At 42.7% G+C, this 26,541-nt stretch overlaps 1 protein-coding gene and 1 pseudogene across 2 annotated transcripts in view; both read left to right on the forward strand.

The window, feature by feature from the left end:
• SLC1A4 (solute carrier family 1 member 4) overlaps window positions 1-26,541 on the forward strand; it is a 32,494-nt gene that overhangs the window by 2,594 nt on the left and 3,359 nt on the right. For both annotated transcript variants that reach the window (XM_064364183.1, XM_012477258.2), the window contains exons 2-7: window positions 9,332-9,374; window positions 12,072-12,134; window positions 17,180-17,346; window positions 22,140-22,373; window positions 23,795-23,989; window positions 24,268-24,402. In XM_064364183.1, coding sequence (XP_064220253.1) covers window positions 9,332-9,374; window positions 12,072-12,134; window positions 17,180-17,346; window positions 22,140-22,373; window positions 23,795-23,989; window positions 24,268-24,402 — 837 coding nt within the window. The remainder of the gene's footprint in view (window positions 1-9,331; window positions 9,375-12,071; window positions 12,135-17,179; window positions 17,347-22,139; window positions 22,374-23,794; window positions 23,990-24,267; window positions 24,403-26,541) is intronic.
• Window positions 2,338-2,454, forward strand: LOC135269787 (U6 spliceosomal RNA; annotated as a pseudogene).

Genomic DNA, 26,541 nt, shown 5'->3' on the forward strand with positions numbered 1-26,541 from the left:
CAGTGTGGATGCAACTTTTCAATGACTTGGGCTGCACCTGCATGGGAGGGCTAAGTGAGGCTTTGTTATGGCTTGTTGGGGATAGGTAGTGTTTCACGATTCTTCCAGCAGCCAACTTCATCTAATCCAGCAGCTCACAGATAGAGGTAGGGCAGGTGGTATATCCTATTATTTTATGACTGAGGAAACTGAGGCAGAGATTAAGCGATTTGCTCACGGTCATGGAGTGGCTTATAAAGAAAAGATTAGAAGGACTGTGGGTCTTCTACCCCACAGTGCAGGGCTCTATTTCTCCTAATCTTTCCCCAAGTCAACATGCCTTAGTAATATCACATGCCTAGCCTAGTGTGACTATCTCAGAAATGCTTCTCGGGCCCAGAGAGGAACCAGGTAGGCATATGACTGGGTCAAGACAAATGCCTCCTTCCTCCAGCCAGCATGGAGGCTGAGCTCCTCAAGTGAAGGAAAGCATGTGTGCACCTGCTGAGGTTTTCTCTTAGGCTGAGCAGCTTATGAAAGGAAACTAAGTTCCTAGTCACCCAGAAATGCTTTCTGAGTCTGGAGAGTCTCTGGCATCAAATTTTAAAAATGTCTTCCTTCAAGGAAACCTCATGGATATGGATTTCATCTGGGCATCTTTGGAAATGCAGTGCCCATTCCTTTCTTCCTAGGGCCACGTGAATGCAATGAGACTCTGCAAGTAAACACCTCAGTTATCCAGCAGGCCTCTCCAGGTAGCTGCCCAGAACTTAAACACCTGGAAGACTGAGGAACGCCTCTGATGAGTTAGCTTAGCTGCTGCTGAGGCTTTGTGCTCAAGTCCATGCCCTTTCCTGATGGTAAAGTGCCCCCCCCCCCGCCCAAATTCCCCCAGGGTCTCTCTGCCATGATTCCTAATTTAGTTTTTAAAGCTGGAGCTACAAGTCAGAAAGAGATGAAGCTAATAGGTATTTATTACACACGCATGTGTTTTTTTTTTTAAATTCAGAATGTCATTGCTGAGTGGTTTGATTTCCCAACACACAATGGATTAGGAATAACAACGTAGAATAGGGAATTGGGATAAGAAGGCTGGCACTAGAAGCACTGAGAAGGGATGACCAGTAGTGCTGGCAGGCGGAAGAATTATAATCTCTTCCTGAGCAGCCTGGAGTTCTGTGCCTGGGAACCCCAAACAGTATAGGACTTTCAGAACCGTGTGTGACCCAAGCAGTTGACTTGTGGCTTTTCATCAAAAATGAAATGATTGGGCACCAAAGAGACAGAAACAGGTCATCAGGAAACTAGTCACTGTAGAACTTCTTGGTCCCTAACAATGCTTACTGGTTGTGGGACATGTCCATAACTTTTCCATTCCTTGGTTTCCTCATCTTTATCATGGGAATCATGATGGTACTTACCTTGCAGGATTGTTTTGAGGGTTAGCTGGGTTTTATGTCTAAGAGCTCTAAAACTCTTAGAACAGCGCTGGCCCAATACACCTGTGCTCTTGATATAGCTAGAGAGATTGTGTTTTCCAGTTCACCTGAGCTAATGGGGATGGTCCTCTTTCCATAAGCTGAAATAAATGAGGGTAAATGGGAAGAAAAGTAATGTTTAGGGGAACTCAAGATGACTTGAAGCTAATGTAGTCTTTAGGGATATTGGGAACCACGTGGCATCTGGAGGAGAAGTGAACAGTAACTGTCTATGTTTTAGACTACTAATTAATAGAATCACACTATGGGAAATTTGCAAAGTGGAGAAAAGTCAAAAGTCAACATGGAAGAGGCTTTCGTTCTGAAATGGGACAGAAGTTCCCACAGATCCTCATTGACATTCCAGCTTCTTCTTCCCCTGCCTTACACACTTGTGATCTCCAGTTGACCTCTGCTGTAAATTGAAGGGATTGAGGCAACTGGTTTCTAACATTCCTTTGGGCTCTGAAGTTTGTAGTTTTCAAATGGAGAACCAAGGCGTAACTGCCAAGGAGGCAGGTAGGAACAGAGCCTCGGCCCAGGGCTCTGGTTTGTGCTGGCAGCGAGAAGAATGGCCTTGGGCCACCATCTTATAGTAGCACAGTAGGGTGTGGCCATGTATATGGTAAATACAGTTAGGATTTTGTCTGTTGCCCAGTTTTCTAGTCTTTTTTTCCCCCATTCACACTCATTTTCTTAATAACAAACTGTGTTCTGAATCTTTCCCTTTACAGAGGGAGGTGTGCTGGACTTACCTCCTTCCCAAGGACTGGTGTGAATATGTATGATGCTTCCCAAGCTGCAAAGAACACATTTCTTGAGTAGGTGCATAAATAAATAAATAAGCCTATCAGAGCCTGGGATTTAATATCAGCCCCCTGTGCTTGCGTTGGCAGCACATGTACTAAAACTGGAACAATACAGAGAAGACGAGCATGGTTTCTGTGCAAGGATGACGTGCAATGTGATGTTCCAACATGAAGCATTCCATATTTTTTAATTAAAAAAATAATGGTAATATTAGCCACCAGATGGCAAAGTTGAGTGAGTTATGAACAATTTATTTTAATTATTGACTGTGATGGGTTGTTTTAACTATGCCCGTGTCTCGCTCTCCTACAGGCAGGATGAAGACTTAGCACATCTAACAAGTATCCAAATTAATGGTGGTGTCTCAGCCTAACTAGTGACTAAAGTAAAATAATAACAGCTTTTAATTAATAAAAGGTTTTAACTCTTGACCATTTCTTTTACCACCCAGGAGGACACCTGAATAGGTTAGAGACAGAAAAAAACATAAACCTAGGGAGGTGGGTGGTGATGAGGAGCAGACACTAAAGCCAACCACCTGGGTTGCCAGCCAGTTCTACCACTTACTCGCTTCATGAGCACAAGTCTCTTGGCCGCTCTGTGCCTCCGTGTCCTTATCTGTAAAATGAGGCTAATGAGACCCATTACCTAGAATGGTTGTGAGGATTAAATGAGTTAATATATGAGTGCTTTGCTAATACTCTAGTGTGTCCCAGCCTCTCAGGGACAGATGAGGGATATTTGATATTGAGCATGAGTGCTGTTCTTAACCTAATTTCCCCCAAAAGTTCCCCACTCCAGGGGTTTAGCCCTACCCTTTCCAGCTGGAATCTAAAACTGGATATAGGCCTCAAAAAGAAGATAGATTGGGCCAGGCGCAGTGGCTCATGCCTGTAATCCCAGAACTTTGGGAGGTCAAGGTGGGCAGATCACTTGAGGTAGGGAGTTCACGACCAGCCTGGCCAACATGGTGAAACCCCATCTCTACTAAAAATACAAAATTAGCCGGGTGTGGTGATACATGTCTATAATCCCAGCTACTCAGAAGGCTGACAGGAGAATTGCTTGAACCCAGGAGATGGAGGTTGCAGTGAGCCGAGATCACGCCACTGCACTCCAGCCTGAGTGACAGAGTGAGACTCAGTCTCAAAAAAAAAAGAACGATAGATTTACACCCCCATCATCAGAGAGCAAGTCCACTGGCCCCAGACCTTCCTCAGCTCAGCCTTGTAGAGGGTACCAAGATCTGAAGGGGCACATCCCTGTTAACTGGCTCTGTAACAATAAACACTAGGGATAATAAATATTTATCAAGTGTACATACCATGCCATATCCTGTTCTGAAGTGCCTTTCAAATTTTAATAGATTTGGTAAAGAATTTTTGAACTTACATAAAAGGAAATACTATGCCCAAGCAAAAGTAAATTTACATTCTTTTCATATAGAACAGAGAAATGCATACCACCCTTGACAATAGGATCAGAAGAACAAACAGTATCAGATGTTACAGAAAAAACATTTTTGAAGTTTTTCACTGTGTGAGCTGCATGAGTCTGCACAGCACCCCCACGGTGGTTCTACGTTAGCCAGTTCAACCTCATTTTATACCAGTTTTTCTGTTCGTTTGTTTTGAGTAATGTATTCAAAGAGTCTTATAGCACTGGAAAAGCTTGTTCATTCATTATCTCCTGGTTTGGTCTAACTTGGGCCTCTAGATTTAGTAGTATATCTTAGAGGTTTCACACGTTTTTAATTCTGACCTACCATAGAAATACATTTTACATTATTACATCCATGCTATACCTCTCCCCACACTCCCACATACTCAAACCAAAACACAGGTTCCACCAAACAACGTTTTAAGTATGATACATGCTGATATTTTGTCTAATGTATTTCATCTTTTATAAAAAACTGGTTAAAGCCAATACATTGATTTAATGGCCTACTGAGGTTTGAGAAACTTTGGCCTAATACATATGTAATTCAAGTAGTTCTCTCAGGATCAAACAACAGAAAAAGGAAATATTTGCAACCGTGAATAAGATGAAGAGCTCAGTGCTTAGAAGCATCCTAATACCCAGTGAAATTGGGTGATGTGCAGAAGTGAACACAGGATGACCATTTGGTCCTCCTGACTTCTGGACTCTGGATTTCAGTACTCTACATCTGGGCTGTCCAATATGATAGACACTAGCCACATGTGGCTATTTAAAATTAGTTCAAATGTAAATAAAAGTTAAAAATCAATTCCTTGAGGACCAGGGGTGGTGGCTCACGCCTGTAATCCCAGCACTTTGGGAGGCCAAGGCAGGTGGATCATGAGGTCAGGAGTTTGAGACCAGCCTGGCTAACATGGTGAAACCTCATCTCTACTAAAAATACAAAAATTAGCTGGGCATGGTGGCAGGTGCCTGTAATCCAAGCTACTCTGGAGGCTGAGGCAGGAGAATCATTTAATCCCAGGAGGCGGAAGTTGCGGTGAGCCGAGATTGCACCATTGCATTCCAGCCTGGGCAACAGTGCAAAATTCCATCTCAAAACAAACAAAAAAAAAACAGTTCCTTGATAGCACTAGCCACATTTCAGGTGCTCTATAGCTGCATTGCTGCCATGTTGGACTGCACAATTTCAGTTGGATGGTGCTAGCCTAGATGGAGTAGAGATGGGAAATGTATCAGCTCAGTGACTGGGCACTGGTGTCTCTATGTGCTAAATGAGGGGATGGAACTGGATCACCTCTAAAATCCCTTCCAGCTCAATGTCGCCGATTTCGAAAGCCCATGAAGCTACTGGGTGAATGTGAGGAGTTGGGAAAAGTACCTGAAGACAGAGCTCTGGGAAGCAAAACTGTTTGCCCAAGAGGCAGCTGATCCCAGATTAGAAGAGAGCTCAGGAGTGAGAACCAGGGTTTACCACAGCATCTGTGTCTGAACACCAATTGAGAGAGGGAAAGTAGAGGACAGAGAAGCATTTTGCTTTATTCTGGCAGCCTTGTCTTTTTGCCCCTGGTGACAGCAGGAGGGAACTGCTCCTGCTCCTGGTCTGTGGAAACCAGAAGATGAAAGTGAAGGAGGACGCTTTCCATGGGTGCTTCAGCTCACTGACCCCCAGGAGAGTCTTTCCCAGGGATTGTTATCTGAGAAGTGAGCTGTATAATCTAAAAAAAGTTCAGCCCTCCCATTGAATGTACATATTTTTTTAGTGGGACAATCTCTATCAGTTATTACCATACTTTTTTTATACTTTTAAACAATTTCAAGGTATGATTTATGTACAATAAATGCACCCACTTTAAATGTACAATTCAATGAGTTTTGACAAATGGATAACTCATGTAACCACCACCACAATCCAAGATAGTGAACATTTCCATCACCTGTGACTCTCAGCAATCCTCATTCTCCACCCCTGGCCTCAGGCAGCTGACCTGCTTTTTATCACTATATATTAGTTTTGCTTTTTCTAGAGTTTCATATCAATGGAATCATTTATTATGTACTTTTCTTTGTCAGTCTTGTTTTGCTCAGCACAGTGTTGCTGAGATTATCCATTGTTGTGTATATCACTTGGCTCCTTTTGATTACCAAGTGATATTCCATTGTACGGATTTTTCGTAATCAGTTTATCTATTCATCTGTTGATGGACATCTGGGTTTTGGACTATTATGAATAATGCTATTATGCATACAGGTCCTTTTTGCAGTCATATATTTTTATATTTCTTAGGTAAATATCTAGGAGTGGGCCAGGCATGATGGCTCATGCCTGTAATCTTAGCACTTTGGGAGGCCGAGGCAGGCAGATCACTTGAGGTCAGGAGTTTGAGACCAGCCTGGCCAACATGGTGAAACCCTTTCTGCACTAAAAATAAAAAAATTAGCCAGACATGGTGGCACATGCCTCTAGTCCCAGCTACTCGGGAGGCTGAGGCATGAGAATCACTTGAACCCAAGAGGCAGAGGCTGCAGTGAGCAGAGATCCACCGTTGCACTGCAACCTGGGCAACAGAGCGAGACTCTGTCTCCAAAAAAAAAAAAAAAAATCTAGGAATGAAATTGCTGAGTCCTGTGGTAGATATATGTTTAACTTTATCAGAAATTGTCAAAACACATCATGTTCTTAGGAACTTGATTTTGGGGGGAGGGGCAGGATTTGCTGGTTTGCCTCTGGACCCCTCTGTTCCTATTGGATTCTGTACAGTAGACACTGTAGATAGTCTGAAAACAGGTCGGTGTGCCAGTGGCTGTTAGGTATAGAAGTTCTGGGTTAAGGTCAGAACCCATTCTGGATGAGATAGTACTGGGTTATTGCTTGTATGAAGAGATTAGGCAGGACAGATACACAGAATTAAACAAATAGTATTGTGCTCTTTAGAAGAGAATGCATTTCAAGGCTGTGGGAAAGGCTGTGCTTGCACCAACTGAGAAAATAGCTAATCCCTGAAGGATGTGAGGTATTTGCCGGGAAAATTGTTTCCCATGAGGAAAGTGGAGGGCTTCTAACCCAGCTCTTTTCTGAACTTCCTGGTCCTCAGGGAGAGAGAACCTTGGCGCAGCTCAGTCTGGCAACTACTAAGGATTGTTGTGTGGTGGATACAGAACAGAGAGACCGTGGCACAGGGCCCCTTGCTGCTTCTGACTAGGACAGAAAATGGAAATGAGATGGCAAACGTAGCCCCAAGAATGAAATATGTAAGAAATTTGCTTTGTAATGGAAATAGTAGCAAATGTAAGTTGTTATTCATCTATACTGTGAAAACTAGCCAATAAGTTTCTGGTCCGTTTCTACTTTTTAAAAAGTAACTCTAGCTGTGATAAGAATTAAACTTCTGGTCATAGTTTTGCAATAATTTAATTCAGCTAAAGATTATTTTTTTTCTGCTTAAATGCAAGCATGTACTCTGGTATCCTCTAAATATGCTAAAAGCAGTCAGGTTTTATAGACAAGTTTGGGAAATGCTGTGTCACAGGCTCTATATGCTGGCTGTCCTGTGAGAGCACCCTAAGTGTTCTAATGCAGTGATTTTTGCATCTTATTAACTTTGTTGGCTGGTATATTAGTTACCTATTGCTACATAACAAACTGCTATACATTTAGCAGCTTAAAATCTCACACATGTATTATCCCATAGTCTCTCTGGGGTCAGGAATCTTGGCACAGCTTGGTTGGGTCCACTGTTTCAGAGTCTTTTACAAGGCTGCAATTGAGGTATTGGTCAGAGCTAGGTTCTTACCTGAACGTCCACCTGGGGAGGGATTCACCTCTGAAGTCATGCTGATGTTGGCAGAATTCAGTTCCTTGAAGTTTGGACTGGGTGCCTCAATTGGCTATTGGCTGGAGACCACCTGCTATTTCTAGTCTCGAGGGTCTTTCCAACATAGCAGCTTTCTTCATCAAAGCTTGCAAGCAGAAGACAAGAAGAGTCAGCTAGCACAGTGGAAGCTACAACCTTATGTAACCAAATCATGGATGTGACATCCCATCACCTTTGCTGCATTTATTTGTTCATTAGAAGCAAGTCATAGGCCTGACCATACTAAAGGGATTACCCCAAGTATGAATACCAGGAAGCCACCTTAGACTCTACCTGTGACAGCTGGGTTGCAGCCAGACCTGCCTAACTCTGAAACCCAATGCAGTGCAAATAGTTGCCTGGAGATCCTGGTGAACAACCCAGCTTCTTACAGAAGTAAGAATTAGTGGGTAAGTTTGACACAAATTGAAAAGAATGATCCAGAGTCTTTTGCCCTTCTAGACTTACTGTTGCAGGAAGTGAGAACAAATGGACCATCAGCTGGAATCGAATTTCTTGTATATCAAGACCAGCATCCTATGCAGACCCTAGGCCCTCAGTAAAACTATTTGCATGAATAGATTTTGGGCTCCATTAGTTGATTGCCCTCCTTTTATAATAAATGTTTGTAATATCCTTAATTCTAAAATGAAATCCATAAATAAAATGTCCTTGCCCATGTAATTTTAAAATATCAATATGATGTAACTGTAATATAAAAAGCAAAAGGAACATAATTATAATAAAAACAATGTGTTTCAATATATATATGCTCTAAAATAAAGTGGTTGAATGCTTGCTCCTAAACTTAGAATCACTGCTAATGAGATAGTTATCAATGTAGACTGTTACTTGACACTGGGTGTGGAATTAGGGACTAGGATTCTACAATTTGCTCTGGTGGTGTGACTTTCCAGGAAGACAAATAATATTTGGAAACATTCTGAACAAAACAAAAATCACCCCATAATTTACAAGTAGTTACATTTCTGAAAAATTCAGTGTATGTTCAAATTGTGAAAAACAAAACCTTTTTTTGGAATTAGTTTAGTCTTGGGTAGTTATAGATAGGTTTTTATCCACAGATATGTCATGCAGGACACTGGAAAGCCAAGAGGTCCTTGAGACGATTCATGACAGAGGTCTCTACTGCATTTAACAGGACAAATGTGTGGGACCTGGCATTTCCCCCGACACACTCCCCTCAATTCAGGAATGCCTCAATTTTGCAATAACAAAAATGCCCTTGGATTTTACTAGTGGGCAGCACCTCGACATTGCAAACCACTGCAATGGTGCCTAAACTCTAGGTGAGAGGAAAGCAATGCAGTTATAGACTTGGATGGACACAGTTAAGCCCAGCTATCAAGGAGTACCATGAGAGAGATGAAGATGAAAATCAGTGTCCTCAAAGTGTCTACTGTGGCCCAGCAGCACAGGCACAGTCAGGGTGCTTAAATCAAGCAAAAGATGCAGTGTCAGCTGCGGGTGGAGAGAGAACACTGTGTTAGGCTTTTAGAAGTGGACATCTCAAAGCAGATACTTTGCACACCGAATTTTAAGAATACCGATCTAGCCAGGTGCCATGGCTCACACCTGTAGCCTCAACACTTTGGGAGGCTGAGGCAGGAAGATCACTTGAGCCCAAAAGTTCAAGGCTGCAGTAAGCTAAGAGCACACCACTGCACTCCAGCCTGGGCAACAGGGACCCGACCTCTAAAAAATTGTTTTAAAAGAATACTGACGGTTTGCTTTCTTTTCCAACAGAAACCTGTTTCCCTCAAATCTTGTGGTTGCAGCTTTCCGTACGGTAAGGCTTGATACTTTCCTAAAAATATGAAACTTTGATGGAAGAAATGTATAAATTATTGCTATAGAGTTAGGTAAGGTAGAACAGGGAGAGATGGTGGTGTTAATAAAACTTGGTACATTGGCCTAAACTTTTTTTTTTTTTTCAGATGGTGTCTCACTCTATTGCCAAGCTGGAGTACAGTGGCGTGATCTTGGCTCACTGCAACTTCCACCTCCCGGGTTCAAGTGATCCTCCTACCTCAGCCTCCTGAATAGCTGGGATTACAGGCACATGCCACCATGCCCAGCTAATTTTTTGTATTTTTAGTAAAGACTAGGTTTCACCATGTTAGCCAGGATGGTCTTGATCTCTTGACCTCATGATCCACCCACCTCAGCTTCCCAAAGTGCTGAGATTACAGGCATGAGCCACTGCTCCTGGCCTGGCAGAAACTTTTATAAATGGGTGCCTAGAGTTAAAATAACAACAACAACAAAATAAATAAACACTGAACAAACAAAACTTTCCAAAATATCCCACTGGTTCCAAAATTTTTTTACGTTATTTAAGAAATACCCTTAAATCACATTTTGGGGATGTCTTAAATATTGTAGACTTTAAAAAAAAAATACACTTTTATCTTTTCTTCTGACTATAAAGATAATATGTGCTCATTGCAAAAAAAAAACCCTAAAATACAAAGAAGTGTAAGAAAAAAAAAAATTATCCATAGTCACTGCCTAGAGCTACCCATTCTTTTGGTATACCTTCTCCAGATATGTTTTTTCTATGCGTGTGTACACATACATTTTTAAAATAAGCATACAGGCTGGATGCAGTGGCTCATGCCTATAATCACAGCACTTTCGGGGGCCAAGACCGGTGGATCACTTGAAGTTAGAAGTTCAAGACCAGCCTGGTCAACACGGTGAAACCCCGTCTCCATTAAAAATATAAAAATTAGCCGGGCATGGTGGTGTGCCTGTAATCCCAGCCACTCAGGAGGCTGAAACAGAAGAATTGCTTGAACCCAGAAGGTGGAGGTTGCAGTGAGCTGAGATCATACCACTGTACTCCAACCTGGGTGACAGAGTGAGACTCTATCTCAAATAAATAAATAGGGTGGGCACAGTGACTCACGCCTGTAATCCCAGCACTTTGGGAGGCCGAGACAGGTGGATCACCTGAGGTCAGGAGTTTAAGATCAGCCTAACCAACATGGAGAAACCCCATCTCTACTAAAAATACAAAAAATTAGCCAGGCGGGTGGCACATGCCTGTAATCTCAACTACTTGGGAGGCTGAGGTAGGAGAATTGCTTGAGCCAGGGAGGCAGAGGTTGCAGTGAGCTGAGATCCCACCATTGCACTCCAGCCTGGGCAACAAGAGTGAAACTCTGTCTCAAAAAAATAAATAATAAAAGATAAGCATACATAGTATGTACACACACTGCACATGCTGCTTCATAGTCTACTGTTTTTTTAAGGCAGCATATTGTGAATGTTTTCTCCTGTCAGTAGATACCCTTCTCCATAATGCCATGGCTGTAGAGTATTCCATCCACTGTAAGAGCATAACATAATTCTCCTCTATCAGTCCCCCACTGATGGATGTTCCGGTGGTTTCTGGTTTTCCCCTATGTTTTGGCAATGCTGTAAGTAACATTCCTGTGGCCATTCTTTACACAGAGAAGGAATATAAAGGTCTAGATTATATGGTCTAATCTGATTTCTTTTTATAAGCAAAGACTTTTCTGTTTCTACTTACAACCTCTCATTTTTGTTTTGTTTTGTTTTTTGATCTGCTTATAAGCACAGGAGTGACTTGTATATATATTGTGAGGTAGGAAAAAAATAGAGGCGTATGGGGCTTTTTTTAGTGCCTGTCACAGAGCGGGTGTGTGGGTTTGTTTGAACACCTCTGCCTTTCTGTAACACTGATAAATCAAAGCTGAGAGAAGCCAGAGCCCAGCAAGGGTAGACAGAAAGCAGGCCTGTGAGTCTATACTTGCTAATGGGCTCCTGCCGACAGTTCAGGGGCCAGGTGCCCTTAGAAGGGGTCAGGAAGGACTGCATTCCAACAGATTCCACTTGTTAGTACATACTGCTGCAGGGAGACACCTGTGTGCACCATGCAGAAGCATGTGAAATCAACCAGGGGACCAAAGCTGGAGAGATGTCTCACTTCTGATAAGTGAGTCCCTTCGAGCTGTCTTGCCTCACATCCCTGGCTTTCGAGAGTGGAGGCTCAAGCCAGATTAGAAACAGACAGTAGAAGCAGTCATGCTCAAATAAGTTCTAGAACAAAGTGGGGCATAAATAAATGAATGAAAATAAAATGACAAAATGGAATATGAACCTTGGCTTTAGTTAGTACCAAGGTTATTCAAATAATATGACATATAAGGCTGAGGAAATATCAAACTATCAGCATAAAATTGTGCAGCCCTTCTTCTCCAAACCATTGCCCAAAGAACATAAGGAAATTCTCCCTGCTTCCTTGGCAGGAGGTCTCTTGAAGTACCTGCTGGCTTGGTCCTAATGTAGCTTTTGTACAGTTCTCAGAGGCTCTTGTCAGGCCCACCGGGTGGGGAATGCCCAGCACACTTGGTGTGAACAGTGACAGAAGTAGCAAGAGCGCGGGAGTGCCCTTGGCGTCTCTAGGTCGGTCTTTACCTGTGCACTAACAGTGGGTTTTTCTTCCTCTTCATCACAGTATGCAACCGATTATAGAGTCTCGACCTACAGCACCAGCTCTGGAAATGTAACCTATGAAAAGGTAAAACTCTTTATGAGGTCACTGGTAAAAATATGTCTAAAGCAAATCTTATTTCTTTTTTTTTTCCTATTTTGTGAATTTATTTTAAAATGTAAGAAAAACTACCACTAATCTTTTATAAATTATTTTATAAAATAGAGGGAGAATGAAAACTTTTTAACTCATTTTATGAAGCCAGGTTTAAACTGATAACAATTGAAGGAGCATACAGGACATGTCTTTTTCTCAACTGGGCTGAAAACTTTGGGGTGTAAATGGACTATTTGGAGTGAACAGTTTAGGTTTGCTCCTTTGGATCCATAAAATGTTTTATTTATTGGTTTATGTGTTGTTTGTTTGAAACAGGCTCTCGTTCTATTGCCCAGGCTGGAGTACAGTGATGTGATCATGGCTCACTGCAGCCTTGAACTCTTGCCCTCAAGTGATTCTCCTGCCTCAGCCTTCCAAGTAGCTGGGACTATAGGCGTGTGCCACTGGGCTCAGCTTTTTTTTTTTTTTTTAATGTTTTGTAGAGACAGAGTTTCAACGTGTGTGCCAAGTCTGGCCTTGAACTCCTGGCTTCACATAATCCTCCCACATTTGCCACCCAAAGTGCTGGGATTGCAAGTGCGAGCCTGTGCCTGGCCTCAGAAAACATTTTATAAAACCTTTTCTACCATCCAGAAATGTAATTAATAAGTGTTTAACCTACCCCAACACCTACTATGTTTTTTAAAAAGTCAATATAAGGGTAAAATAAAAATAATTTCTAATAAAAGAATCCATATTTTGCCATGTAAATATACAACTATATTTGAAGACATAATGAAGTTTTCAGATACTTACATTTATTTGGAATAAATAAAGAGATTTAAAAGCCGTGAGATAGAAGTCAACTAAATATTGTTGGTGTATTTTTTGCTATTTCTCTGCACATTTTGAAATACATGCTAAATGAATATTTTTGTATATGTATACAGAATCACCCCAAATGCAACAGCTACAAGTACAGACCGACATTATGTCCTTGTACCAGTGACCTGGATATTATTCTAAAATGGCAAATAACGCTTGTTGAAGTTCAGAACAAAATAAAGTCTGCCTTCAGTTTACCTCCACTTGATATTCTTGGAAAATCCAGCGAATACTAAAACTATGCAGAAAAAAATATTTAAGGGTAAATGGAGTTAATCCTAGCTCAGTGCATTTTAAACAGCTTTTTCCCCATCTGACTGTCTGATAGGATGCTCTGAGGCCTGGGGGATGTAGGAAAGTCTGCATTTTGTTGCCTGAACATTTCACAACAGTTGGCATTCTTAGTACCCTGCCTACTATTTACCCAGTAAGATGCCACAATCATTATGACAACCAATGTACCCATACACATTCCAAAAGTCGTCTAGGGAATGATATCCCCCCTGTTCATAAATCAGTGGTTCTTGATTTTAAAAGATGGCTGTCACTTCCCTGTGTCTGGCCAGAGGGTGTGACTGGAAGTCCAACCTGGCCCCTTCTGACAGCCCCTGGATTCCACAGCTGGGCTCATTGGGCTGTGGGTGTCAGCTAGGCCTGCTTTCCAGGTAAGTGGCTCACTTCTGCATGCCACCTTCTTGCACGGACACTTTCCGACGTTATTTCATTGGAGCCTTAGGACAACCTGACCAGGTAGGATTTTGTATCCCCACTACAAATTACCTGAAATGATGGTCTTCCAAGGTTGATCAAGGCCATTTTGGCCAGTTTTAAAAAAACTAATTGTTGGCTGGGCGCGGTGGCTTATGCCTGTAATCCCAGCACTTTGGGAGGCCAAGAAGTGAAGATTGCTTAAGCCCAGGAGTTCATGGCCAGCCTGGGCAACATGGTAAGTCTCCCATCTCTATAAAAAACAAAAAATATATAAAAAATTAGCCAGGCATAGTGGCACATGTCTATAGTCCCAGCTACTTGGGAGCCAAGGTGGGAGGATCGCTTGACTCTGGGAGGTCGATTCTGCAGTGAGTCATGATCATGCCACTGCACTCCAGCCTGGGCAACAGAGCAAAACTATGTCTAAGTAAATAAATAAAAAGAAACCAAGAGTGATGAGTAAATGCTAGAACACTAATTGTCTCTGCAATAACTTTAAGTTTTGGCAAATATGGCTGTTGTAACTTCTCTGCTGGGAATACTGCTGACCTGTGAGCATCTACCTCAGCTGACATACACTTGCCTCCACTGTAAATTTCACCCAGGCATTTAAGGAGTCAGGCTTTAAGAAAGAGGCCAGGTGCAGTGACTCACACTTGTAATCCCAGCACCTTGGGAGGCAGGAGACGTGCAGATCACCTGAAGTCAGGCATTCCAGACCAACCTGGCCAACATGCTGAAACCGCATCTCTACTAAAAATATAAAATTAACGGGGTATGGTGGTGGCACCTGTAATCCCAGCTACTTGGGAGGCTGAGGCAGGAGAATCACTTGAACCCTGGAGGCAGAGGTTGCAGTGAGCTGAGACTGCGCCATTGCACTCCAGCCTGGGCGACAAAGTGAGACTCCATCTTAAAAAAATAAATTAAAACCAAAAAAATGGATCAGTGTGTCCTCGCTGGTTCCAGGCTTTCCTAAATCCTGTGGTGAGAAGACTATGTAAAGGCATAGCAGGTGTGGGCTTTGTCTCCAAGGATGGGATGTTGGTGACAGAATGAAAAGTCAAGGACCTAGCCAGCCAGGCATGGTGACTCATGCTTGTAATCTCAGTGACTCAGAAGGCTGAGGTGGGAGGATTGCTTGAAGCCAGAAATTTGAGACCAGCCTGGGCAACATAGTGAGACCCCCACCTCTAAAAAAAATTTTTTTTCTATAGTAGCCAAGTGTGGTGGCATTTGCCTGTAGTACCAGCTGGTACTACAGCCTTGGGAGGCTGAAGTGGGAGGATTCCTTGAGCCAAGAAGTTTGAGATTACTGTACTCTAGCGAGCAACACAGGGAGACCTTGTCTCTAAAAAGAAATCAATCGAGGACCCAGAGGCTCAAGGACGCTTGGAAGGGTGCCTGCTCTTCCATGCCCACTTTGATCCCATGTAATACTTGCCACAGACACACTCCTCGTAGGCTTTAGTTGAATCATTAATTCATTAAACAGTGATTTAGTTGTTAATAGCTAGGTGCCTTCCCAGGTGCTGGACTCTAGTAGTGCTCAGTATAGTCAAAGCCCTGCCTTACAGAGCTCATGTTCTAGTGGAGGGAATCATGTAATAAATAAGTATATGTCAGCCAGTGATAGGCGCCAAGAAGAAAATTAAAGCAGGGCAAGTAGACAGGAAGAGAGAGAGGAAGAGAGAGAGAGAGAGTATGTGTCTGTGTGTGTGTGTGTGTGTGGATGGTGATGGGTACTATTTTAGCAGGGTGGTCAGGGAAGTCTTCTGATAAGGTGAGGGAGGAGCTATGGGGAGATGTGGGGGAAGAGTGATGGAGGCAGCAGAAACACAATCTGCGTGATACACCAGCAAGACTGCCTGGGCTGCAGCTCTGGTTGTGTTTGTAGTCCCCTAGCCCCAGTCAATGCTAAATTTGCCCAGGTATGTTACAGCCAGCATACCTCACTGCAAACCCAAGTGCCACCAGCTTCCTCTACAGAAAGGGAGTCATTTCATTGGAAAAATTATTGTAATTGTCCTCAGATCTGAGAGTTGGTTCCAAATCTGGAATCTACCTGACCTCAAACACCACACCTTGGAATTGCAGACCTGCTGAAACTAGCTTTCTTTTTTATTTCTTAAAACACTTTTCTCACTGATGCATAATAGATGTGCATAGTTTGGGGTTACATGTGATAATGTAAAAATTCATATAATTTGTAAAGATCAAATTATATGAATATATAATTTGTGTGCTTGCAATATCTATCACCTTAAACATTTGTCTTTATGCTAGAAATATTAGAATTATTCTAGCTATTTTAAATAAACGATTGTAAAATATAGTTGCCCTACTGATCTATCAAACACTAGGTCTATTTCTTCTATCAACCTGTACATTTGTATCCATTAATCAACTTCTCTTTGTCCCCTTCCCCCCAACTACACTTCCTGGCCTCTAGTAACCACCAGTCTGCTCTTTGTCTTCATGAGATCCACTTTTTTAGCTCCCACATATGAGAACATGTGATATTAAAACCAACTTTCAAATAAAAATTGAATTCTCTGGTTTCATTGAATCTTGACCCTCAATTTCAGTTAGGACTTGGGATAGTATCAAAAAGTGTGAGTTGACAGACCCAAGGTCAACACCAAGTGTTAGCCATCCAGCTCATAGAATCCTAGTAGGCCAGTAGTAGAGCCAGCACTAAATCCCCCAAGTTGTCTCTCTCCCACAGCTTTCAGGTATACCCACTGCACCCAGCTTCAATAGGTCAAGTCTCAGGAGAGAATAGTGATATTCAGAAGTCTTGGCCAGGCACAATGGCTCATGCCTGTAATAATTGCACTTTGAGAGACTGAGTGGGGAGAGTCACTTGGGCCCAGGAGTTTGAGCCTAGTTTGTAGAGACCCTGTCTCTACAAGAGAAATAAATAAACCTAGCCCAGCTAATTTTTGTATTTTTAGTAGAGACAGGGTTTCACCATGTTGGGCAACCTGGTCTCAAACTCCTGACCTCAGGGGATCAACCTGCCTCGGCCTCCCTAAGTGCTGGGATTACAGGTGTGAGCCACCATGCCCCACTTGAAGGAACTTTTGACTAACCAGCTCTCCTTTTAAAAGCAGCCCTTTTAGGTGGCTGTCCAACCTCTACTTGAATATATCCCCATGACAGGGAGCCCACTACCTTCCACTTTAACCTATGCAATTTCAAGCAGCTTTCAGAGTTAACAACTAGATGAAATTTTTGCTTGTTGACTTTCTGTATCCTCAGAATACATCTCCCCTTGAGTTTCCTACCCCTTTATTTGCAGAATTGCTAATGGTTAAAGAAAATATGAGCCTTCTCTCATTCTGGGCACGTTTCAGTCTGGTGGGGACACCAAGCAAATGCATCTTTAATTCTCACTCATCTGTTGTAAACTTGTCCTGTCTATTCTGATCCTGCAGATCCCCATGGGCACTGAGATCGAAGGGATGAACATTTTAGGATTGGTCCTGTTTGCTCTGGTGTTAGGAGTGGCCTTAAAGAAACTAGGCTCCGAAGGAGAAGACCTCATCCGTTTCTTCAATTCCCTCAACGAGGCGACAATGGTGCTGGTGTCCTGGATTATGTGGTGAGTGCTGCCCTGCCGTCTGCTCTTTCACTTCTTCTTCCTGCCATCCAGAAGAGAGTCCACCTTGCTGTTCTAGCTACCTGTGTGGGGCCACCTGGCACAGTGCTGTGTATGTGGTTGATGCACCACGGGCCGGGCATGGTACAGGGGATGATGGAAGTGGAGACGGTTTCTCCTCTTGTCCAGGACCTCAGAGAGCCAGGCATACACCGTAGTTACCAGTCATTTCCTCAGTGTCCGCACTGACCCTTTGGTGTTTCCATCACCAGGATCTGTTTATGGGCTCCTACTGCCAGCCAGATCATGTGGGTTGCCCACGCATCTTGTGGGGCAGTGAATTCCAGCAGTTTGCTATCTGCTGCTTGAAATAAGGTTCATTTATCTGAAAATGATAGACTTCAAGACCCTTTACTTATAGTAGTTCATAGCATGGAAGACAAGTCCATTTTCACCCCATGCATATATAAAGTTGGAATGGTCTTTTTTTAATGTAGGCTTTTTTTTTTTCTGAGACAGGGTTTCGCTCTTGTTGCCCAGGATAGAGTGCAGTGGTGCAATCTCAGCTCACTGCAACCTCCACTTTCTGGGTTCAAGCAATTCTCCTGCCTCAGCCTCCTGAGAAGCTGGGATTACAGGTGTATGCCACCACACCCAGCTAATTTTTTGTATTTTTAGTAGAGATGGGGTTTCACCATATATGTTGGCCAAGCTGGTCTCAAGCTCCTTCCTGACTTCAGATGATCCACCCACCTCGGCCTCCCAAAGTGCTGGGATTGGTGTGAGCCACTGCGCCCAGCCCTTTTATGTAGGTTTTTAATTTGCAAATGTTTCTTTGTGTAATATCAATGAAAGCACGTTTGTTAAGTAACAATTCTTAGATTGATTCTTGGCTAAAAGGTAAAAATTTGACCAGCTCCCTCTAGGCAACTTCTCAGAAATCATACCAATTCCAGTACCAGTCTCTCATAAGCTTTATCCTGCTGTTTTACCCAAACCAGACCTCTGTGGCTCTAAGCTTCTACTTAATTGTTAAGAACTAGTTTCTCCTTCCATGCACAAAGCATTTTCCTTATTGCCAACTCTTAAAGATTCCAGAACTTCTCTCTCTCAGATGGTGCTAGATGATAGCTGGACTGATTTTAGAAGTTTGAAATTGAATGGGAGGCTAAGTTTAGACCCCCTACCAGTGGTGTTTCTCTTGCTCAATCTGAAAATTCCAGAGCCTGACTCTATCATTGCCAAGGTCACTTCATGTGAGTACTGTTCTGGGCGATAACTGATATTTTCAGAAAAGAAAAGGTTTTTAGATGTCGAGTTCTTTTCTTGGCTTTTTTTAAGTCTAAAATATTAATATTTTCCAAAGTTTGGACTAAAGAATAGAAACTGAGGCAGGTGCAATGGCTCATGCCTGTAATCCCAGCAGTTCGGGAGGCCAAGGCTGGAGGATTGCTTGAGCTCAGGAGTTCGAGACCAGCCTGGGCAACAAATTGAGACCCTATCTCTACAAAATATAAACAATTAAATTAAATTTAAAAGTAAAAAAAGAAACTGATTATATTAGTCCATTCTCACACTGCTATAAAGAAATACCTGAAACTAGGTAATTTATAAAGAAGAGAGGTTTAATTGGCTCATGGTTCCACAGGCTGTACAGGAAGCATGACTGGGAAGTCCTCAAGAAACTTACAAGCATGGCAGAAGGCGAAGGGGAAGCAGGCACGTCTTCACATGGCTAGAGCAGGAGGAAGAAAAAGAGTGGGAAGGTGGGGGATTATAATTCGATATGAGATTTTGGTGGGGACACAGATCCAAACCATATCACTGATTCTCCCATGTTAGGACATTTGCTTTTAATCTGGAAACCAATTTAGTCATTCCTGCAATTTGATGTACCAGTCACATAAGCAGGTGTCCAGTTAGGCAGATCCTGCTAAGTGTCTAACTGCAGCAAGAGAGCAAGAGACCTGTTGCTCAGAAATGCATATTACACAGAATTGGAGTTTAAAATGGCTTAACTAGTAAAGGGATCTCAACCACGTCAGGGAGGCATCTTCAGTATTACCGCTTTCTGCATTCTTTCCTTTGCTAACTACCCACTCCGAAACTCAAGTACCTGCCTACCCAACACTACTCATAGAAATAACTTTCAGATGTATTAAACTCAGGGTCAGCAAACTTTGCAAGCCACATGGTCTCTATTGCAACTACCCAACCCTGCCATTGGAGGGAAAAGTACCTGTTCATAATTCATAAATGCAAAAGTATGGATAATTTCCCACAAAACTTTATTTACAACGACTCACGCTGCTAACTCCTGGATTAAACTCACCAGGGAGTAAGGAAGAAAAGAAGGAAAGAAAGAGAGGAGTCTTCTAAAAATATTAGAAGAAAATATAGAGGCAGGGAAGGTCTTCCTAAACAAGATATAAAAAGCAAAAGCCATAAAAAGCTGCTAAACTTAACCACATCAAAATATAAAAAGTCTACATGCAAAAGATACTTTGAACAAAGTTTAAAGTCAAGACATTCATTTCTAAAAATTGATGTATATATTTGCATACTGTATATATAAAGAGTTCTGATTACTGAAAAAGAAAAATCACTGAATAAACTATTAGCAAATGGAAGTATGTGAAACCTGAATGACCAGTAAATATTTTAAGGGAGACCCAACCTCATTAGAAATAAAGGAAATGAAAATTTGGTTTTATTAGGCATTGATAAGGGTGAGGATGAGGTTTCTCAACCATGACACTTTTGACATTTTGGGTCAAGGTTTCTCAACCATAACACTTTTGACACTTGACACGAGATAGTCTTTGTGGGAGGCTGTCTCGTGACTGTCGGATATTTAGCAGCATCGTGGCCCCCACCTGCTCTGTGCCACTAGCACCATGCCCCGAAAGTTGTGACAACCAAACTGTCCTCCAGACAAAATCATCCCTGGATAAGAACCACTGTTGCAGAGGGAAGATTATTCTCCTGGACTGCTGGTGGGAATGTAATATGGAATAGCCACTTTGGAGAACTGTCACATAGTATCTACTGAAATTTAAAATGCGCACACCCCTTAACTCGACATTTCCACTTCTTAGCATCTCTACCTAGAGAACAAAGGCATGTGGGCACAACAAGGCCCATGTTTGCAGTGTCGTTTGTCATGATAAACCTGGGAACAACTTAAACATCCACCAGCAAGACAATGACAAAATAATCTCTAGTATTTCCATTCTGAAGACAATATTTAAAGACAATGAGGTAAAGGTAGAAACAACCCCAACCCAAACATTGGTAGTGGATGAATGGATAAAGAAAATGGGATGTATACATACAATAGAATATGATTCTGCCTTAGAAAGGAGTGCTCATGCTCCAGTGTGGATGAAGCCTGAAAACATCATACTAAGTAGAATAACCCAGACACAAAAGGACAAATGCTGTATGATTCCACCTTTGTGTACCTAGAATAGTCAAATTTAGAGAGCTGGGAAGTAGAACAGTGGTTCTCAGGAGCTGAGAGGAGGGGAAAATAGGCCATTATGTTGAATGATTTCAAAGTTTAGGATGATGGAAAAGTTCTGGGCTTGGATAGTGATGATAGTTGCACAAGAATGTGAATGAACTTCGTGCCACTGTACTCTACACTAAAAAATGGTTAAAATGGTCAATTCTATGTTATGCATATTTCACCACAATAAAAATGAACGGGGTAGATTTCTATGTACTGATATGAAAAGATTTAAAAGACATAGGGTGAAAAAGAAATAAACACACAGATTTAAATACATATGTATCTAATTGCATAGGAGGTAGGAGTGATTATTTGGTTATTTGAGGAGGGGACTGGCTTGAGGATGGTGCTGAAAGAGGATTTTGGTGTCATCTATGCTTTAATTTTTTGAAAGGGAATGTATTCTTGTATTACTATCGGGTTTTAAATTAATAATTACTGCTTAGAATATCTCCAGAAAGAAAATTCAAGAAACCAGTGACATTGACTGTCTCCAGAGAGGGGAAATCTGGGTGCTTGGGAGACAGATGAGAGGGAGACTGTACTCTATTCACTCTTTTGTACCCCTTGAAATTCGAACTATGTGACATTATTACCTACACAATTAAAATTTACAAATAAAGTCAACAGTTAGAAAATTCTTCCTGAATTTATATTAATTCAAAACAACTGACTTTTGTTCTTTGTAACTCCCACAATCCATTCCTTCCCATCCTGCCTTTAAAAAACTCTCACGCTCCAGGCATGTTCCCAGAGTGTCATTGTGAGTGACTTTTTCCCACGGAGTCATGTTGTCTAAGCCACAAAGAATTTAAAACTTCACAAAAGTTCTAGCTTTGGCTCAGTTTTGTATCACAGCCACTCTGTAAAATAGGTGTTAGTCTTTTGTGTTTCTAAGTTCTCGGAACAAGCCTGAGCAAAGCCAAGAAGTCAAGCTCACAGTCCTGGAGGCTTTGATCTCAATTTTCTTGCCTTTCCTCCTGGGAATTCCTGTGACTGGTAGCACCCTTCTGTTAAGGACATGCTGTATCCAAGGGTAAAGACATCTGGGTTCTGGTCCTGACTCTGTTACCCACGGTGAGCCATCATCCTCATTTTACTCAGTCTCACAGCCTGTAAAATGGGGATGGTATAACCCTGACTGTTTCAGTTCCTCAGGGTTATAATAGGGAGAGATGAAGGCGGCCTCATTGAAAGTCCCCACATTCTGCATCTGGAAGGGTCTACATCTCTCACCCCAACCTTAGCCCCTACTGATGAGTACCCTGTGCTTATGCCCTAGGTACGTACCTGTGGGCATCATGTTCCTTGTTGGAAGCAAGATTGTGGAAATGAAAGACGTCATCGTGCTGGTGACCAGCCTGGGGAAATACATCTTCGCATCTATATTGGGCCATGTTATTCATGGAGGAATTGTTCTGCCACTTATTTATTTTGTTTTCACACGAAGAAACCCCTTCAGATTCCTCCTGGGCCTCCTCGCCCCATTTGCGACAGCGTTTGCCACCTGCTCCAGGTGAGTGGGTTTTGGATCTCTTTGCTGCTCTGAGTCATAGTAATATGGAACAGGTGAGCCCAGTAGTAGATGCACAGCCAGCATCTTGACATACTTTAATTCCTGAAAAACTCTATATCAGTCTTTTGTGATGCTTTTTTTTTTTTTTTTTAAGAGACAAGATCTTCCCATGATTGCTCAGGCTGATCTCAAACTTCTGGGCTCAAGTGATCCTCCCACCTCAACCTCCCAAATAGCTGAGATTACTGAGCCTCACATGATTTCTTAAAATCACTAGCCCCACAGCTTTTCTGTATTCCCCTGGGGTGGGTTTCTGTTTCATTTCCTATTCTACTGAAGTTACCTCATTCTCTTCTCCCTCTTGCTCCTTAGCAGCAGATCATTAGTTAGCCCAGTTCCAGATCCTTCACTCTAATTAGGAAGACCTTTGCTTGAATGAAAGAAGGCAGCCCACCTCACTCCCAATGCATTGCATGGAAATTTCGAGAATGGTTTCTGCCCAATTCTCCTTTTCTGGATGTGTGGATTAGAAAACGAGTCTGAGGCACCGTGGTGATGGTTGCATGCTCAGCCTTCTAGGAGTCCACAATAGTGTGGAATTATCTAATTTAGCACAAGAGATGCATCCTGTCTTTCACTGGAAAACCTTCAAAAAAAAAATTGGTGTTTTTTTGTTGTTGTTAAACTTTCAAAGGATATGTTAAAACTTTCAAAGGATGTTAAAACTTTCAAATATGTTAAATATGTTAAAACTTTCAAAGGATGGCAGCACGTCGTTTCACTCACACATTTAGTTTTGCCTTTACTGCTCACTTCCTCCCAATCTCGATGGATATTTATATAACAAGGAAGTGGGGGTAAAAAAAAAAAATGCGGAAGAGAAGTTCCTCTGGCCTAGACAAAAACCTGTTTCTCAGCTGCACCTACTAACCTCAGTGGAGCCTGCAGAGCCAGCTAGATGGAGCAGGTACTGTTCTTATGGTTCTCTGCTTAGTAATTCTTTCCAAACTCACAGAGCCATTTTTGCTTTTTGGCCTAAAAGAAAAACAAAATCATAGTTTAATATTTACTTTTGGGAGAGGAGTATTCAAGAGAGGAGATGCACATTAGAGTAAATGGGTGTTTGTTCTCTCGGGAAGATTTTGCACTGGGAGGCAATGCAGTTCTTAAGAAATTTGGAACATGTGAATCCAGGTAAATAATAGAACCGGTAAATCCTATTTTTCATTACTTTGGGAGTTACCAAAGCCTCGTGTTGTGACAGAAGTTTTAAAGTGATTCTGTTTTTTCCTTTATTTTAAGAGAAAAAAGCCAGAAATGAAGATGGTGTTAATTGCTCTGTTCTGGGATTTGAGATGAGTCACGTGTTAGCCTGGCTGGGACTGTTGTCATGTCTGGCGGTCTGATTTCCCCATTTCTAGCTCAGCGACCCTTCCCTCTATGATGAAGTGCATCGAAGAGAACAATGGTGTGGACAAGAGGATCAGCAGGTTTATTCTCCCCATCGGGGCCACCGTGAACATGGACGGAGCAGCCATCTTCCAGTGTGTGGCCACGGTGTTCATTGCCCAGCTCAACAACGTAGAGCTCAACGCAGGGCAGATTTTCACCATTCTGTAAGTTCCTCATTCTTTCCCTGGCTCAAAACTGAAGGTTTTTCTCATGATTTCCTTTGAAAAACTAATCTCACCACGACTTGGTGTCTCGTTAGTAAAATGAGGACAGTAGAGATTGATTACTTGAAGAGCATGTGTTGGCTCTCAGGGGCGCAGCCAGCAGAGCCCATGGTGGGGTTGTTTTCAGTTCCAGCCACACTGCAGCTGCATGGTCTGCATTTCTCTGTGCCCACTGCATGCTCTATGTTAATGGCTGGCCCTGCTCTGCCGTCCCCTAGAGTGACCGCCACAGCGTCCAGTGTTGGAGCAGCAGGCGTGCCAGCTGGAGGGGTCCTCACCATTGCCATTATCCTGGAGGCCATTGGGCTGCCTACTCATGACCTGTCTCTGATCCTGGCTGTGGACTGGATTGTGTAAGTAACAAGTCCTAAGAACACCAAAAACAGTCTGCATTGAGTTCCCTAGGAGCTTGACACTGCTAGGCCTGGGGCATGCATAGAAACTTCAGACACACGCTAGCCTTGTGAGGGAGCCTACAGTGGAGCTGGCAGGGCAAGATTTAGAGGTAGGAAAAATTAAGTAATATGAGCATCACATGCCCGTGAACATCCAGGAATGACCATGAGGTGTCATTACCAAGAACGTGCTTATAGCATCCGGTAAAGTAGGGGCCACAGCTGAGGCCCTCTGCACAGGCCCAGGGGACATGAGGGTATGTGGGGTTGCTGGCTGCATAGGAGTAATAAGTCAATGGCGCAGTGATCCTTTGGGAATGATTGTCCCTGGTCTGGAAAATTCTAAGGAGTGATTTCTGTGAGGGGAGAGAGGATGAACCATGCCGATGTGAGTGACTTGGGCTTGGGCTCAGCAGAGGAGGAGGTAGGGAAGAAGGGGTGATCCAGACCACATCTCCAGGGCTGCTGTGAAGACACAAAACAGTTTCTGTGCGTTGATTCCTTGAGTCACGTGATATCTTTTGCAGGCATAAATACCTGTTTTATAGGAAAGATTGGCTGAGGTACTAATGTTGAGCCAGTAGAGCCTGTGAGTAAGAGAATGAGCCCCGGAACCCAGGTGCCTGGACTGAAATCCCAGCTTTGCCATTAGTAGTTGTGGAACTGCACTGCACTGTGCTTTGGTCTGCTCATCTGTCAAATGGGAATGATCAGAGCAGCCACACTAGGGTTGTGGGGAAGACTGAGTGAGTTAGCATGGGAACAGCATACAGAATAATGAGCATGTGGTAAAACATTCAATTCATGTTAGCAAAGAAAGTCATTCCAGACCAGGTTTGTCACAGGCAGGAGTAAGAGAACCTGAACCCTACAGCCTGGCTCTGGGCTCGTGGATTGGCCAGCTGTGGGTGGGAATGGTGGGTTTTCCAACTTGAAGGGACTTCTCAGAGCAATGAGGGTGAAATTTGCAAGAGACCCGCATTGCCCAGACACCTCATCAGAGGGAACTGTGTCCCTGAGCTGGCCAGCTGGACAGGACCAGAGCTGACAGAGGCCCCTCTCCTTCCTCACCCAGCCACCTCCTGTGCATGGAGAAGAGGCATCCAAGAGGTGCTTGGCCAGGAATAGGGAAATAGGGCACCAAGGCAGCTGCCCAGTAGAGTCCTGAAGTCATACAGGCCCGCCAGCCACCCCATCACCACTGATTCTGCAGACAGCCGGACCGTACTCTGAAGGGAGTCAGCTCTCCAGTGCCCTCAGGGAAGATCACGTTTTCCCCTCTCTTCAAAATGTGCACAATACTTTCTCTGAGCTCCAAGGGCAGGGGAATGGTATTGGCTAATCTATAGCACAACAAGTTAGCTTCTGGAAAGGATATTTTCTTTGAGATGAGATCATATTTGCCAATGGCAATGGAATGTATATGAAGATTGACATCCAGCAGTAAAGCAGTGTTGAAATGAGAAAAAGAAGGGAAACTCCCACAGTGTAATACTCAGTGGAAGAAAAGCTAGACACAAAACCATATCCACACTATTATCTCAATATGTATGTTTGTTTATTTGTTTACTTATTAGAGACAGGGTCTTACTCTGTGGTCCAGGCTGGAGTGGAATGGCGTCGTCATAGCTCACTGAAGCTTCAAACTCCTGGACTCAAGTAATCCTCTCACCTCAGCCTCCTGAGTAGCTAGGACTACAGGCACACACTACCATGCCCAGCTAATTCTTTTATTTTTTGTAGAAATAGGATCTCACTATGTTGTCCAGGCTGGTCTCAAACTCCTAGCCTTAAACAGTCCTCCCATCTCAGCCTCCCAAAGTGCTGGGATCACAGGCATGAGCCACTGTGTCTGGCTTATGTGTAATTTTTAATGATGGTGTCTAATACATATAAAATGCATGTATAGAAAGATGACTAGAAGGAAATAGATTAAAATGTGCATACAGATTCACTCAGTTTTGGATTAAGGGTGAGTGACTTGTTTGCTTCTTTATGCTCTTTTTTATTCTTTCTATAAAAATAAAAAGTGTTTAAAGAAAATCAATTTAGAGTAAGGTAAAGCCCATGCCTTAGAAGCATGCTCTCCAGGAAGTA

This window comes from Aotus nancymaae, unplaced genomic scaffold (genome assembly GCF_030222135.1).
Source record: "Aotus nancymaae isolate 86718 unplaced genomic scaffold, 86718_ANA_hifiasm-v0.15.2.pri h1tg000057l, whole genome shotgun sequence".
Lineage (NCBI taxonomy): Eukaryota > Metazoa > Chordata > Mammalia > Primates > Aotidae > Aotus > Aotus nancymaae.